Genomic DNA, 12,778 nt, shown 5'->3' on the forward strand with positions numbered 1-12,778 from the left:
TCACGTCAGGGAGGCCCGCCACGCTGATCAGCTCCGACACGGCGCTGCGGACCATGTCAGGGTCCCGCACATCACACTGCACCGCCCGAACCTGCGAAGTAACAGACAAAGGAAGCCGCGTTGCTCTGATGCCTGAAGCAAGACCGCGTGTAGGTTAGTTACGGAGACTCCTGAGTCGCGCTGAACAACCCGCTCCCATGTACCTCATTTCCAGTTTGAGAAGAAATGTGCTCTGCAGTGGCTCTCAGAACATCAATCTTCCTAAAAACAAGCACACGGTATCCTTTGCATGAGTTCTAAAATGATGTCACATATTTTTTCTTTTTAATTCCACAAATTAGAACACAAAGACAGTCTATAGCTTAAAGGGATGCATTTTTGAGAATATACAAAAGCTATAAATAAATCAGTTTGAATGAATGCATTTTTCTAAAAGTCTGATTCAAACAAATTTACATACTAATGTATTGAATTACTTTTAAACCAGTTATTTTATATCTGCTCATAGGTTTAAGATTTTTTCCTTAATTACAATCATTTATATCGGTTCCCAAGGCTGCTTTAGAAAGAAAACACATCCATGTAAATGTAAGCCTACACCACCCTCTAGACTAGATTCTGTGAGAGTAGATTTCAGACCAAATGGATGCACATAGTGCATTGTGTGCATTCAGGACCTCATACTCTTGAAAGAAAGATAAAAAGTAACCGTGAGTGTCGATTATTGTGGGGAAGCACGGGACTTGGTTGGAATGTCTGTAAGGAGGATTCTCCAAAAGGTCGGGGCCTCCAGGGGGAGTTGGCTGAAGGCGGCTGCCCCTGCCTTGACTTTTCCAAACAAGTCTGGCCCCGGGTGTTTGCTGGAATCTGTATGCTTAGTCTGCAGACGTCCTTGCTTAAAGGACACTGCAGACGCAGGTGTCTTCTCAAGGATGCTCACCCTGCTGATCGTATCTAACAGTTCATTTTAGTTCAAGCTGTTGCTACAATAAAAGCCCAAGGAGGCAGGCAAATGGAGCTGTCTGGTTCCTTTAGCCAGACAGTCCCTTAGCCCTCCCTTTCACAGAAATGTGTGTCAGAATAATAAATATCCGTCGCTCAGGGTCTGCTGGTCAGCCCCGGCAGGTTATGTAGTGTTTCAAAAAAGGGTTTGCCACACTTAAAAATATTACAGCATAAACAAAAACAAAAATGGTCTGGCCAATTTGCATTCATCAAAGGCAATTCCTTTGGCCCTTGTAAATTGCACAGCAGCTGTAATCACACTGTGACTACCTCCTCCCAATGTCTGCACTGTTCAAAACAGAAGAGGGGAGGTTTTGCCCATCTCTCAAGCTCTAGACTTACAGTTGGAACAACCAGGGCGGACCTCTGAGAAACTCCTTCCACGTGGCCTCACCCTGCCCACCGTCATCACAACCACAGGTGTGTGAAATATCGTCCATCTGATAGGACACGAAGGACTATACCCATCATCCCTGCACACAGCTGCCCTCTGAAGCAGTAACTACAATCACTCCCACCGAGAGCAAAGCAGCCTCGACGTGGTACTTTTCAGCTTCACCTCCATGTACAAAAAAAGTTCCCTCCCTGCGGCTGGGAAATGCACTAATCAGCTGCTCCAGGATCCATCATTACTTCAAGCTATAACAGGCTTCCCAAGGAGACCGACTTAATAACAGAGCGGATGTGTCACCGCAGGTAAGATGCAAAACAAACAACTCTGGCAGACTGTTTCCATCCTGAGGCTCAGGAGCGGCTGCCTCAGGCACCTCACTGCGACTCACCTGCTGGCTATCACACAGCGTGCCCCCAGGCTGGACAGGAGCGTGGTCATCCCTCGGCCAAGGCCAGTGCCTCCCCCGGTGATGAAGGCCACTTTCCCCTGAAAACTGTTAGGTGGCAGCATCGCTTTTTGAAGGGGTGGAAAGAATTTAGACTGAAAAGCGTCACTGCTTTGATATAATATTTTTGTTCCATAACTGAAAAACTAAAAGAGAAAAAAATGAATTGAAATTTGCATAAGAGGTGAACTTCAAAACACTAACTCTTTAATATTATGCAAATTCTTGGATTAACACAACTCCCTGCTAACATGTTGGCATTGTATTTAATCAATTTTTACTCTTTCCTATCGGAATGTTTAGTGACATAGAGGCCTGGTTAAGCACAGGCTCTGGAGCGAGACAACGTAGCACAGGACTTTCTCCCCAGTAGAACAGCCGTCAGCAAGTTATGTAACTTCTTTGCGCCTCAGCTTCTTCTACAAATGGAGACAATAACAGAACCTTCCCCACAGGATGCTTGTGAGGATTTCATGAGTTGATATAAGTAAAATACCTACAACACTGTTTAGCACACACTAAGCACTCTATAAATGCCAGCTTTATTATTGGCGGGTGTTTTACTTAAATTTATCATTAAAAAGCTAACATAAAGCATATATGCCTTTTAACAAAAATATTTTGGATAAAGATCACATAATGCCTTTGAATCACTGAAGACAATCATAAAAAGTTCTTTATAAGGTTTATTAAGTCAAATGCCTCTTTCGATGTAGCCTTCTGGATGATAAATTTAGATAAACTATTTCTGTTATATTTATTTTATCTTTTTTAAAATATGCTTTTATTGATTTTAGAGAGAGAAGAAGAGAGAAATGGAAAAATCAATGAGAGAGAAACATCGATTGGCTGCCTCCTGCGCACCCCCTACTAATGATCAAGCCTGCAACCTGGGCATGTGTTCTGACTGGGAATTGAAATGGGTACATTTTGGTGCATGAGACGATGCTCCAACCAAGTCACACTGGCCAGGGCTCTGCTATATTTAAAATGGGAGGGTGCGGAGGACCAAAACATTTTGAACTAAAAAATATTTGCATTGCCCTCTCTTATAGTTTACAGCTCACACTCTCACATTACTTGAGGAAACCACTGCCATCTGCTCACATCTATATATATATAAAAGCCTAAACAACCGTTAACAACTGAACAACCAGAAAAACCAGTTGACCAGTCACTATGACGGCACACTGACCACCAGGAGGCAGACACTCAACACAGTCCATTCCTTCCATGCCAGGCCTGGCGACCGTTGTCTTTGGGGTCTGGGCTGGGACAGGGAACCAGAGGTGGGTGGTGGCAGACACGGCCCCTTTCCCGGGGGGCCGAGGGCTGGCTCCCTCCTTGGGGCTGGCAGCAGCCAACCTCCTGCACCCTGTCCCTCCCCCTGGCTGGCAGACCCCGATCGGCCCGGCCCTGATCGGCCCTGATTGCCGGCCAAACCTAGGGACCACACCTGTGCACGAATTCGTGCACCGGCCTCTCGTTTAATTATAAAAACAAACTTTAATTGTTGAGCAAATAACAAACAATAAAGAGGCAACACTCTTAGGTGCTTCCCACGTGTCAGAATTAGATATCAAACTGACCAACCTTCCCCACCCATGAAGCCGGCAGTGCTTTTACCCCATTGCACAGGAGGGGCCCGGATGCAGAAGGAAGATTCCAACATGGTGGATGCCATCGCCTGTGAGCCACCTCTCTCCACTCACTGAGCTCCTACTGAGCTCAATAATCACGCCAAAGGCATGTGATAGTCCCATAAGTATAATTTGATTTTATTGTCAGGGGAAAAAATTATTAAAAGACAAAATCTGAGGAGCATAAAATAATTGGTGAAGATACATGTGCAACTCTGGTTTCTTTCCTTTGGCTTCAGATATTGTTTGTTTTGTCCGAGCATGAAATCCACGCAGCCCACAGTGATCCTCCACCTAAGTGGCAGGGGGACTGAGGCTGCCACGGCTCAGAGCTATTCCATTAGGATGATGAATCGTGAAATTTCCATGAATAGGCTGGTGAGTTTGTCATTACCAAGTGATAATGAAAAAATGGGTTCTCATTTCCCACAGGCTCTACTTATTTAGTGTTGATTTGTATGGGTAATTTGATGTGGTACTATATGAAAGATAAATTAAACAAAATATTTGCATACAAACTTGCTTTTTTTATTTATTTTAAAAGATTTCTCAATTTCCTAATGTGCAGGTTAAAGGCTATAAAGATAAAAAATAATCACATTTGATAAAAATAATTCCTGCCCAGCTGGCGTAGTTCAGTGGTTGACCTATGAACCAGCAGGTCACGGTTTGATTCCCAGTCAGGGCTACTGACCCTGACTCCCTTTCCCCACCATGAAAAGTGAAGAAACTGACATGCTACTTTAATCCACATGACCTTCTGATCATTCTCAGCATATATGCTGCTGAGTATTAAATTCAAGCCATCTGTCTGCTTAAAAGCAAGTTGATTTCAACATTAAGATTCAAAGAAATGAACAGACCTCACTGGATCTTGTATCTAATCTCTTCTTCCTACAGAGAAGGATCCTGAATAAACTGAAACAGCATGTTGGCTATTTCACTTGAGTCTTAAAAAGTGAATACAAAGTAGTCTTTTATAGGTTTTCAAATCTCACTGTGGTTTTTCTGGATATAAGTTGTTTTTGAGAATGGAAAGACCACCTTTCCTATCAAGATTTATCTTTAAATCTCTAAAATTCTTAACCCAAGTCTTCCAATTTTGGCAATACAAATTTATATTTTAGTTAAAAGTTCTGAAATCTCCCCAAAACAAGGTTAGCCATCACCTGCCTCCCCACCCACACTCATCTCTCACCTACATCCTGTAAACCACACCCCCTTCCCCACCCTCCGTCAGCGCCTGGGAGAGCAACCCTGCTTCTCACCCTCAGAGTGCGATCCTGAGAGTCTTGTCTGTCTCTTCCCTACAGGATGAAGGCTGAGACCAATGAGATTTATTCCTAAGTTCCTTAAGTATTTTGGCTTGTCTAAAATGCCTAGAATAAACACTATAATATAGGTACATTGGTGACTCTAGACCACATGTCTTTTCTTAGGCCTGCCTGTGTTTTTAAAAATTTAAGCCAATATTTCAAAACTGGGAAAATTCAGATAAAACTCAGCTGTTCCAACAGTGAAGTCTACCTTAACCTGGCTGAGACCCCCCCACCCTCACCCCCCACCCCTGCAGAGAGCCCTGGGCCCTAGGGGCCTCCACGGTACAGGGCCTCTGAGACAGGTGAGGTGACTCCTTGTCTAAGTAAAACCCAAGAAACAAATACAGGAAAGAAGGGGGGAATCATGATGTAATTTTACACCATAGAAAAGTTTCTGAAGTTTCATGTAAAAACATTTCTGTTTAATGTTTTAGGTACATTAAGAAAATCCAGTTTCAAATCTGTAAAAACCACATAATCATAGACCCTCGTAAAGTTGTGGGTCTAAGTCAATATTTAAATACTGCTTGGCTTAGCTATTTCCTCATCATTGTTTACTACTAGAGGCCCAATGCATGAAATTCCGTGCACTCAGGGGGGGTCCCTCAGCCTGGCCGGTGCCTTCTCACAGTCCAGGAGCCCTCAGGGGATGTCTGACTGACATCCCATAGGGAGCGGGCCTAAGCCATCAATCGGACATCCTTAGCACTGCGGTGGAGGCGGGCTCCTGCCACTGCTGCGCTTGCCAGCCATGAGCTGGCTTCTGGCTGGGCAGCGCTCCCCCTGTGAGAGCACACTGACTACCAAGGGGCAGCTCCTGCATTGAGCATCTGCCCCCTGGTGGTCAGTACACATCATAGAGATCAGTTCCACTGTTTGGTCAATTTGCATATTAGCCTTTTATTATATACAACTAGAGGCCCAGTGCATGAAATTCAAAGGGATCAGGCCTAAACCGGCAGTCAGACATCCCTCTCATAATCCGGGACCACTGGCTCCTAACCACTCGCCTGCCTGCCTGCCTGATTGCCCCTAACCACTCCCCTGCCGGCCCGATCGCCCCCAACTGCCCTCCCCTGCCGGCCCGATCGCCCATAACTGCCCTTTCCTGCCGTGGCCACCTCTGCCGGGACCCCCCTCCTCCATGCTGCACGGAGCTGAAGGACCCCCAGGCCTCATGGCATGGAGCGGCCACCAGGCCCTGCCTCTGCTGTGAGAGTGGCCATCTTGTGGCGGCCATCTTGTGATGATGTTGTGTGCGAGGGCCACCTAGGCTTTTATTAGTATAGATTGCCTGGGCCTCCACATTAACATCCCTTTCCTCAAAAACATAAAAGGCCTCCAGAATTAAAAATACACAAATTAGCCCTGTCCTGTGTGGCTCAGTGGGATGGGCATTGTCCATGCATGAAAAGGTGGCCAGTTGGATTCCTGGTCAGGGCACATGCCCGGGTTGTGGAGTATATCCCCAATAGGGGATGTGCAGGAGGCAGCCAATAGATGTTTCACTCTCACATCCATGTTTCTCTCTCCCTTCCTCTCTCTAAAAATCAATAAAAATATATTTTAAAAAATTTAACTCATTAGCATGACATTCGAGCTGTTGGACAACATGGCCTCAGTCCTCTCCACCAGGTCCCAGGTAGGGAAGTAATCTGTGCTCCCCAACCCCTCGGCACCCTGACCCTCGCCAAGCACGGTCACCTCTGGCCTTTGCTCCTCCTTTCTTTTCAGCCCAACCTCTCACGTTCTTTCTCAACCTGCGGAGTCAGCCTTCAAAACCAAGCAAAGTGTCAGGAGCTCTGTTGACACTTTAAAACTGGTGCCTCTTTAAAAATGGGTCGAATGACCCCCTCCCTGCACCAGGGTGAAGGCTCTGCCCTGGACTCTGCCACCGGAAGGCGGACGGGTCTCGTTCCCTCTGGGCTGGGTCTCTGGCACCAAAGATCAGGCCTCTTTCAGCACATGCTTGTTTGTTTGCTTGTGACACGGATGGCCAGGCTCCAACGCCAGCGGAGCTGGGGGAGAGCAGAGAAGCCAGTCTTAAGCAGCCATGCAGTTCAGACTAGCTCTTTCCCCTGGTTTCAACAAGTTAAAGTAGTTGTTTCCATTGATTTTAAATAACGGCATCTTGAAATTAGTTTACATCTAAGGGAAAAAATCCAATCTATTGATATGAGTATTAAGAAGTCATTTGCATATAGAAAAACTAGGCAAAGAGCTTTAAAAGATAGTCTACACAAAGGAAAATACATACAAGCACACTTATAGCTAAATACTCACATTTAAGCACAAGAAGATACCTTTTTCTCTTACCAGATTATTGAGGTTCAAGATTTTATAATACATGATACAAGAAACAGCTTATTAAAGTCACTCTTATAATCTGTTGATATACATTGGGACAATTTCTTCAGAGGCCAATTGGCAACATTTATCAAAATGTTAATTATAAATACCCTTTGAACCAGCAGCTCCACGATTGGGGATTTTTCTGACAGATATACTCACTCATTCGGGGGGAGAAAGAAGCAATGTTCAAAGTGACAGGCCAGGGAGGACATTGGCTCAGGCGGACTAGAAAGTCCCGAACGAGACAGTGGCCCCAGCCTCGTTGCGTGGAACAGCCTGCGGTCACCCTATTTGACTCAACAGGAGGCAGCTGCACCGAGGGCGAGACAGCAGGCCACCGATCACAACGATCACAATGGCGCCTGCAGCCCACAGCCTCCACGGCCAGCACTAAAAGGGCTGAAGGACAAGAGCTCCTCCAATCAGCTAGGACACCTGCATCCCTCAGCCTCCGCCCCTTGCGGTTTTGGCGCATAAAATTCAACCCCAAGGACAGCAGAGGCTGAGTCCCAGCCTTCCCTGGTTGTGGCTCCATCCCCCCGCACCACCACTTCCCTCTAATAAACTCCCTCTTGCTCACTGCATCCGCCTAATTCCTTGAGCGACTCCAATCTTACATAGATATCCATTAAGATAAAAATAAAATTAAAATAGCTATTCTATTTATAATCACATCAAAAAGAACAAAATACTAATATATTTAATTAAAGCAGTGTAAGACTTGTAAAGATACCTGTGTTCATGGATTGAAAATGATCTACAGATTCCATTTCTATCGAAATCCCAGTGGGCTTTTACAAAAGTTGACACACTTATCCTAAAATTCATTACTGTTATTATTTTTTAGGGACTCAGATATACAAGGGGCTCAAAGTAGTCCAACATATTCATTAAAGCATCGCTTGTAACAGGAAAGGCTAGAAAACAAATCTGCATTTCCATAGGGAATATAATTAATCAATCAGGGCTCAGCCATATAACAAAATCCGGTGCATCTATTAAAAGCTAGAACTCACGTTAATGTAAACATTGTTACATATATATTGTTTACACAATCACTCAACAATTACTTGTTGAGGAAATTCTGTTAAGCACATGTTCCACTTGTGTGATTTTTTAATGAGGGTCTCTTCATACACATGTTGATATATGCACAGAAGTTGCTGGAAGGACCACAAGAAACCAGCCCTCGGCACCCTGACCCTCGCCAAGCACGGTCACCTCCGGCCTCTGCTCCTCCTTTCTTTTCAGCCTCAACCTCTCACGTTCTTTCTCAACCGGCGGAGTCAGCCTTCAAAAGGAAGCAAAGTGTCAGAAGCTCTGTTGACACTTTAAAACTGGTGCCTCTTAAAAAATGGGTTGAAAATAAAATAAAATAAAAATGGGTCGCATGACGCCCTCCCTACACCAGGGTGAAGGCTCCGCCCTGGACTCCAGGAAGACAGACCCACTGGGGCTCATGGCAGGGCCTCCCAGGGAGGGGCTTACAGGACAGTCACTGCTGATGCTTGTGTGCTGATGAGTGCTTGATATGCTCATTCATTTTTCATTTAAAAGTTAACAAGCCCTGGCCGGGGGGTGTGGCTCGGTTGGTTGGGCATCATGCCATGCACGGAAAGGTCGCTGGTTCCACTTCAGGTCAGGCACATGCAGGGGTTGTGGGCTCGATCCCCAGGAGGGGGCGTGCAGGAGGCAGCCGATTGCTTCACTCTCGCATTGATGTTTCTCTCTCTCTAAAAATCAATAAAACTATTTTTTTAGGTTAAAAAAAAATCTGCCCTGTCTGGTTTGGCTTAGTGGATAGAACATCGGCCCCCAGATCGAAGGATCTCAGGCTCGATTCCGGTCAAGGGCACTTACCTTGGTTGCAGGCCCTGGTGAGGGTGAGTGCAGGAGGCAACCAATTAATGTGTTTCTCTCACATTGATGTTTCGCTCTGTGTCTCCCTCTCCTTCCCACTCTCTCTAAAAATCAATGGAACAATATCCTTGGGTGAGGATTAGCAAAACAAAACAAAAAGCTTTAAAAAATCAAATCACATATGCAAGTTCACAATAGAGGAAGGGTAGAGGAAAAGGGCATTGTAGCAAGAAAACTGGCCTAGAGGCAGTGTGATGGTAAGGACGCATGACCTATTTGAAGTGTGAGTACTCTCTATTCCACAACTAAGTGTGAGCTATGTTTATAAGACAATGGAATATTACCATATCCATTCTTAAAGTTTCTAACTACCTGTTGGTTTAGGTCAAAATAAATATTTTTCAGATCAAATTTACCCCGACTGATATTCCCATAAGTGAACTTGGCCTTAAATGTCACATAAAAATGGCAGCTTGGTAAAGACTGGACAACCTTATTTCTCAAAGGATGACTTTGGGAAAATGCATATCTTTGCATTCTCAAAGCAACTCATACAGTCCACGCACACAGTGAGCCTCCAGTCACCACCTCCCGATGAACTCTGTCCAGCTGCTAGAAGGCACTGTCTGTGCCATGCATGCCTTCTGTTCACTGCCCAGACCACGGTGGACGGGTCACAGGGGGAAGGGGCCGCTAGAGGAGACCTGCTGATGCTCCACTGCACCGAGGCAGAGGACAGCCCTGCCGAAGGAGGGACACCCCCACTAATGCCGACAGTGTGTAAACATCACAAAATGAAGGAGCCCAAACTGCCCGCGCTCCGGCTCCCCACCAGCCGTGTGGGCTCCGGCTCTGTGCTGAGGTCTGCGCTCCTCCACTGGCTCCTTAACTTAGGGGCTGCCCAGATGTGCTAAGCGTCTGCAGAACACAGACCTCTTGCCACAGCAACACAAAGGCCCAGCCGAGCAAATCTAAAAGGCAGTGAACTGGCCCCTGGCCCCAGTGCAGAGGCTGGGCTATGCAGCTGCTGCCAGTAGCAAGGCTGGACTTACATTGCTGAGTAATAACACATCTTACAGCAACGAACGGGAGGCCTGGGAACAGCAGTTGCCCTGTGTGCAGGGGATACTTGCCGCTTTTTGTGAGTTATCTGTCTGCAGTTAGATGTGCACCGAGCGGATGCTTCGCCGATCCTCACAATCCAGGGAGATGGAGTCAGAGAGGAATTCGCAGGCAGTTTGAAATTTCCAGCTGGAGTCTCACTCCTTCTGACCTTTCATTCAGATCATCTCTTATTTATCCCTGTCACGTGAGCCAAAACTAACATGACTCTTTTTTGTTAGTCATGTTAGATAGAAACAGAACTGCTCTTGAAGGGGTTTATTTTGACTTGGGAATGTGCTTATTAAAAAATGCAGCAGCGAACAAACCAGATGAGATCCTTGCCTCCAGGCGGCTTTTATTCTGGAATTTTTAACTGTATAAAGAAAGACTTCTTAGGCTTTCCAGAGAGAAGAGAAGCACAAATAAGGGGGCAAATCCAGCCGGCCTTACACTTCTCCCAACAACATTCGGTCCCAGAAGACAATGAACCGATGCTTAGTTCTAAGGGGAAAATAAATGTGATACATCCAAGCCGAATGATGCCCGGACACCAGTCCTTTTCCCTGAAGTCGGGTATCTGGAATGACAGTCACCCAAGGTCACCATAACACCTTATTGTTGTTGTTTTTTAAATTTCTTTAACTGTAACACCTGAATTCATATTGACCAGGTATCATTTTCATAAAAATAGTAAAGTTATTACTTTTATGAAAGCAAAAGAAAAAGAAGCATCACAGATACCAAAGAGTGAACTGACAAAGGAAGAATGGCAAATTAAAAAGAAAAGTGAACTTGAGCTTCTGCACGAGATGGAGGCTGGCACTTCCTACCGACTCCAGTTTATTTTTCTGACTGATCTTGCTCTTACACAAATTGATTTTAAGGTGCACTCATGGGTCAGCATCCCTAGGTTAAAACAATACACGGGCTCAATGACAGGAGGTACCTTTTTCAACACCAAAGAATGCTCAACACTTAGTAGGCACTTAATTAGCATTTCCTGACACACAAGTGGATGAATGAATGTTTTCCTCAATACAACTGAGAGCAGGGTTTTAATTCAATTTTTTAAATCTTTGTCCCCAGGGCCAGGCTCAGAGCCAGTTCTGAATGTTTGTTTTGTAGCTAACCACACAATTTAACACAGCACCTCTTTTTCTTTTTTTTTAAATCCTCACCCAAGGATATTTTTCCATTGATTTTTAGAGAGAATGGAAAGACAGAGAGAAATATTGATGTGAGAGAAACACATCAATTGCTTGCCTCCTGCAGGCCCTCTGACCAGGGACTGGGCCTGAGCCGGGAGGAGCCTGTGACCCCCAAACACGCCCTCGTCCAGAATTGAACCCAGGACCCTTTAGTCCACAGGCCGACACTCTATCCACTGAGCCAAACCGGCTAGGGCAGCACAGTACTTCTTAAATAGGATGTGTAACAAAAGAAACATTTCTCTTGGTTCTTGGTAACAAAAGTATTCAAATGAGGGGTTTCAAGCTGTATTTGCACACACATACAATTCCAGCCTCACTGATGTTTGAATTCCTCTCCCAGGAATTCAAACGGAGGGACCCACCACCCATCGCAACAGGGTTTCTTGCCTCCAAACCCCCATTCTCAACATTTTTCTTAAGTAAAGGAATTTCAGAATTGTCAGATTGCAATTAGTTTTTAAAGGGGTTCATTTTCTCCCTCAGCCTGCACTGTCTAATGGTGTCCGAGAGCTGGGGTGCAGCGTGTGGGAGCTATTACCACACTCCGGGCGGTTGGTGTTGGAGACTTTCCACCAGAGGGCTGCTGGAGGACTGACATGAGAAGGAATCAGAAACCATTAATTAGCGTCTCTGATTACGACCTATAACCTAAATCTTCACAGGAAGAGGAACCGGTATCAGCAAAGCCACAGCCCTGAGCAGATCTTTTACAAAGAAAGCTGTGTCACTTGGGAGGCTCATCAGACCGTTTCGTGTGTTCTCCTTACTTGGGATTTGTCCTTTTCCAAGAAAGAACACCAGGGTGCCCCGTTCTATCCAACTGTCAGAAGTGCTCCCACTGGCAGGTTATTTTTTGTGCCTGGCAGGGACCCGGGCCTCTTGGGTTGGTTGAGTCAGGGTTTTGTTTAGTTGGGGGAGGGGCTATCGGACATTCTCCTTTCTCGGTTCCATTCCTCCGCTCCTCCGCCCCTCCGCCCCTGCCGCCCGCCCTCCGGCGCGCTGTCTGCAGGCCGAGGTCCTGGGTGCACCGGTGCGCGCTGCCCAGCACCGCGTCCGACAGCGGGGTGCTGATCTTTTTTTCCTCTTTTTATGTGAATTTGTTTGTATTAATGTTTTTTAATTATTGATTTCAGAGAGGAAGGGAGAGGGAAAGAGAGATAGAAACATCAATGATGAGAGAGAATCATTGATTGGCTGCTCCTGCACGCCCCCCACTGGGGACCAAGCCCGAGGGAGACCCAGGCATGTGCCCTTGACCGGAATCGAACCTGGGTCCCTTCAGTCCACAGTCCACTGGGCCAAACCAGCGAGGGCTGCACTAATGTTCAGTCGCACAGAAGCACAAGATGGAGTTTCCCTCTTAAGAAAGGGCCTGCTCCGGCCAGTGACCCGCCGCGTGCGCTCGGTCCCCTTGTCCCAGTTGGCACACGCCTGGGAACGGGACGACC

The 12,778-nt window shown here is 46.1% G+C and overlaps 1 protein-coding gene across 1 annotated transcript in view; it reads right to left on the reverse strand.

The window, feature by feature from the left end:
* The window catches only part of DECR1 (2,4-dienoyl CoA reductase 1, mitochondrial), a 21,707-nt gene that overhangs the window by 8,089 nt on the left and 840 nt on the right, over window positions 1-12,778 (reverse strand). The window contains exons 2-5 of the mRNA XM_005880366.2: window positions 8,377-8,446; window positions 1,788-1,990; window positions 204-261; window positions 5-91 (exon numbers count right to left, since the gene is read on the reverse strand). Of these exons, the coding sequence (XP_005880428.1) occupies window positions 5-91; window positions 204-261; window positions 1,788-1,990; window positions 8,377-8,446 (418 nt within the window). The remainder of the gene's footprint in view (window positions 1-4; window positions 92-203; window positions 262-1,787; window positions 1,991-8,376; window positions 8,447-12,778) is intronic.

Source organism: Myotis brandtii, unplaced genomic scaffold (assembly GCF_000412655.1).
Source record: "Myotis brandtii unplaced genomic scaffold, ASM41265v1 scaffold634, whole genome shotgun sequence".
NCBI lineage: Eukaryota > Metazoa > Chordata > Mammalia > Chiroptera > Vespertilionidae > Myotis > Myotis brandtii.